Consider the following 4,492-nt stretch of genomic DNA (forward strand, 5'->3'; position numbering starts at 1 on the left):
ATATCATAATCATCAATCATAGGACTAGATATTCTAAAATCAATCCCCCTCCACAATATTATTGAACTATTGTAATATGCCTCTCAAATCCTACCATCTTGTTTTAATTAGGTCATTTATTTTTTTACTTCATATAGTTGAGAGGTATTTGTTCCATTAAAATATGTAGTTGTCATTGTATTTTACACTGATTTTTCCTTAAAAACTAATTGAAATTTCCAATCAAAATTGGTTCCATTAAATTGATTAGCTAAACTTTGATATCATTGTTTTAACTCCTTTCTGTTATTAGGGTTTATTCATTCTATTTGAAAAAATTTCAATTTATATATCATAGTTTGTTTGTATTAAAAAAGATATAAATCTCAACAATTTAGGTCTATATGGCAAATATTAACTAGTTTGGTGTAAAATTTAAGTAATGAAAATAATAAGTCTTATATTCTTGTGGGTTAATGAGTTCTATTGGTAGGAATGAAGAAGAAAAATTCTCCAATTCTAGGATTTTTGTGAAGTATATATTCTCTAATCTAATATCATATTAAGAATACTTGTAAAGAATTATATTTTTCTTGGACACATAAAATAAATTTATATAAAGAACAAGGTAACATCTAGATATTAATTATATATTGATATCTAGGATATAATCAAGCTATAGTTGACTAATCTTCCAAATAAAAAAAATAAATATAAAGTCCTTTATGACATATTGATATTTAAGCTAAAATAAAAATACATGTTTCTCCAACTTAGTCTAATAAGACATATAGATCAATCTTATAATTTTTTTTATATCAAACTAGTCCTTTATTTTGATGAGATTATAAAGGCTTGATAAATAAGGATTTCACCTTATCCTTAGTCTCAAGATGTCCAACACCATGTCCATCTCCATATTGATACATGCATTGCGCCATTCGTGCTAGGTTCATTGCAATTCCAATAAAAGTTTGGGAGATAAGAGGATTAACAAATTGATAATCATTTATTTTTTTCCATATATTTCCAATTAAGTTTCTTATATGATCACGGGCTTTTTCTTCAGATACTCCAGCTTCATGCATATAACATTGAATTGATTTGGAAATATCTCCTCGTTTTAATTCATCCTATAAATAAAAAGAAATAGAAAATTAGCATATATATACTTAAAAAAAACCATCACAAATAACAATCTTTACCAAATTGAAAATGAAAGATTGATATATTTACAAACGGTGATAAATTAATTGATCTTAAAGTTCATTAAAAAAATACACCATCCATCTTTAGTATCAATGGATTTTAAGATGAAACAGGAGATACCATGTTGGAGATCGGGCCTTTACCAACAAGTTAAAGGTAGTTTTTTGGGCCGAATGAAAGCTTAATAAGTAAAAAGTAACCCACTTATAGTTAAAGGAATGCATTATATGTTTCAAAATTCATTCCATTACTTGGGCCTGTTAGAGGCCTATGCCTAGAGAAAGAGGATCCGTGGACTGATATAATTTACCATAAAAATGAGAAAAAAAAAAAGGGGAAGGACGAAACTATATCAAGGAGAGGGAGAAGTCTAGCATACCGTGGAGGTTCCAAGATCATCAGCAAGGCGAAAAATCATGGATGACCATCGAATTATATCTCGGTATTCCTCCATGAATTGTGAGGCCTCCTCTGTTGTTGGATTGGAAACATAAAAATATGTATGAACTAGAATCACTGGTGCTGAAACTGAAATCCATGCATTATCCATGTATTCTTGAAGAGTTGGTGTATATCCACTGAAGTACCACTTAGCCTCCAATAAATATGATTTACACAAGTCTGCCCACTGAAAATTAACCATGGTCTTATATTTCCGAAACAAAAAAGAGGCAAAAACAAAAAAAAGAGAGCATATTTAAAAGATAACTATAGTTATCAATCTAACCCTATTGGATTCAATAACTTAATCTAATGATGTAAAATTTAACTTGATTTAAGTTTTTATTTAATTTATTTTATCGAACTTAGCCCAACCTAGTTCATTGACCTAGTGATCCAAAATTCACCTAGAGTTAGATTTTATTGTAAAATGTTTTTTATATTGATTTGATTGATTTATGACTTAATTAACTTAATTACATTTAATTCAAACCTAGTGTCAAAACCAATGAATTATTTAAAACAAATTAGAAAAAAATGATACATCTAATAACCAAACACTCAAACTTTAAACCAAGTTTGGTAACTATGAAAATAACACTAAAATTAAAAAAAGAAAAGAAAAGTAAATACCGCTTTCTTCAAGTAAGGAAGGAAGTCAACTCCTTGATATTTAAGAATATCATAAGCCATTTCATTAACTGAATTGTACAATGCAAGAAAACATAATTTCATATAATCTGGAAGCCGATCCATGAAATTAAGATCCCATCTGAAATGAGAACATAAAAATATTTTAGTTAAGGTGTTTTTTTTTTAAAGAAAAAAACAAGTGAGCAAACTCTAATATATAGCATTATAAATGTGCCAAAAAGGCCAAGAAATAGGTGCTGCACAAACCTTACAATGGCATTTGTGAATAGCTCCAGCTCATCTAAGGTACCATAGACATCATAAACATCATCAATTGTTGTTATAAGTGAATTAACTTTTGTTAGCATTCTCCTGCAATTACCAAACTGAGGTTCAAATATGATCCCCACAGTCCATAAGAAATTCTCCACCAGCCTGTCCCTAGCAAAATCCAACTTTTCTCCAAGTCCTATCCTCTTCCACCACCTGTTCATGTTAAGAAATTAAACTGTCAACATCAGAGAAAAGCTATTTAAAATAAACTAGTGATATAGGAGGATCATCAAATTTAAAAAGGTTTAAATTATTACATACAATTTAATTTTAAAAAAGATTATCAAATTTAAATTAAATTATCATCAAATTTAAAAGGATCATCAACAGTGGCGGAGGGAGGGAGGAGCTGGCAGGGGCCGGGGCCCCTGCAAGGAAATTTTTCCCAGCCCCTCCCTTATATAAAATAATTAAAATTTTAATCCTTTTAAAATAACTCTTTTAACTTGCCCTCCTTAATTTTTTTTTCTTACTCCGCCCCTGATCATCAAATTAAACTGTCACCATCAGAGAAAAGCTATATTAATTTTTATATGCTGTTTAACTTGCTTCCAAATTGTACAAAATAAATAAATAAAGAATCTTATTAATTCGACGTACCTAGATGAATGTTTCAGATCTTCTTGGTGTATTGCTTGTACCATGTTGAAATCCAATTTAGCTAGTTCTAACAACACAGGTTCCATATCAGTTTTAGTTTCATACACGTTGATGAACCAATTGGACTCCAATCTTGGCATCCTCCAGGCCAATGGAAGCTCTAAGGCATGGCTCACCATCTTTGAAAGATATTCGGAAGGGTTGCACTTCTTGACATATTTTTCAAGATTTTTGGTGGTGAAGTCTCTTGCATCCTCCAAGATGCTCTCGCCTTCTACCAAGAAGTATGAAGCTTCATATAGGTATAGCAGTCCCTTCAAATCGTCATGAATCCATGCCCTAAAGTTTCCCTGTTCATCCTTGAAATGATTGAAAACCTCTACAAATCAAGAACACAAACTTGAACGTGCTGCCTTAGGAGTCATGAGAACGCATATAACCATCAGTATCTACATTGCTTAAGAGACTTACCTTGAGGTACCTTGTATCCATGCTGCCTTAGGAGTCGAAATTCGAGAGCAGTAGCATACAAGTCATGTACTGTCTTTGTATTCTCTATATGATTTTTATAGAATGAACTCTTCAACGTGCTCTTTATTTCATCAACAAAATGGTAGGATAACCCAAGTCTTTGCAAGGCATCGATTAGCTCAAGTTGATCCAAGGGTTTCGATGCGTTCGCCAGCATCATCCTTATGTTTGCCTTCAACTTTTCCCTTCGCGCTGTATATGGCTCTCCCTTAACAACATCAAATTCAAGCACTCAACTCAAGGTGTTTGAACAATAACATAACATGCCATTATAATAGCTAGCAACTATACCTTATATTTACTAGTCAGTGACTGAATAAAATCATACTCCCATATGGAAGTTTGATAATTTGCCGACCGCCGGACAATTTGACCAGCCGCTTCTGTGGCAACCATGCATCGAACTTTGGTAGGTAGAGAGCGATAATTCTTGCTTGATACAGGTCCTACTAAGGCGCGACTTGGAGATGCTAATGCTGGTAGAGTACAAAATGATGAAGCAAATTGGGTAAGAGCCATTCCTAAGTGTCTTGGACTAGGAATTTTTGAGTTGAGAACGGAAATGACGATTACAGGCCGATATTTATAGATGGATCATCTAGCCTTACAAAACGTCGACGTCAAAAGTTCCATGTTAAAATTCTTACCGCACTGTCAGCCGAAAACGTACAGCGACTTTCGCAAATCCACCTTTAAGACAATACTTGATGATGAACTCATATTAAGATAAACTTCAATCAAATCAAATCATCCACTGAATTACAGC

General features: G+C 32.3%; 1 protein-coding gene across 1 annotated transcript; it reads right to left on the bottom strand.

Moving 5' to 3' along the window:
* Window positions 1-596: 596 nt before the first annotated feature.
* Window positions 597-4,258, bottom strand: LOC105114401 (terpene synthase 10-like). The gene is made up of 7 exons (XM_011010931.1): window positions 4,018-4,258; window positions 3,667-3,934; window positions 3,196-3,574; window positions 2,530-2,748; window positions 2,263-2,401; window positions 1,568-1,816; window positions 597-1,112 (listed from the first exon to the last, which is right to left on the bottom strand). Exons 1-7 carry the CDS (start codon window positions 4,243-4,245, stop codon window positions 825-827), a joined length of 1,770 nt encoding a protein of 589 aa, XP_011009233.1. The 5' UTR covers window positions 4,246-4,258; the 3' UTR covers window positions 597-824.
* Between the last annotated feature and the right edge of the window lie 234 nt (window positions 4,259-4,492).

Source organism: Populus euphratica, unplaced genomic scaffold (assembly GCF_000495115.2).
Source record: "Populus euphratica unplaced genomic scaffold, PopEup_1.0 scaffold673.1, whole genome shotgun sequence".
Taxonomy (NCBI): Eukaryota; Viridiplantae; Streptophyta; class Magnoliopsida; order Malpighiales; family Salicaceae; genus Populus; species Populus euphratica.

What these genes read in the sequence shown, in the direction of transcription:
- LOC105114401 (XM_011010931.1), bottom strand. Translation starts at nt 4,245, where the DNA reads ATGGCTCTTACCCAATTTGCTTCATCATTTTGTACTCTACCAGCATTA. An exon ending in TGGATACAAGGTACCTCAAG is followed by an intron (nt 3,575 to 3,666) that starts GTAAGTCTCTTA and finishes CTTGATTTGTAG; the next exon opens with AGGTTTTCAATCATTTCAAG. An exon ending in TTCACAAATGCCATTGTAAG is followed by an intron (nt 2,402 to 2,529) that starts GTTTGTGCAGCA and finishes TTCTCATTTCAG; the next exon opens with ATGGGATCTTAATTTCATGG.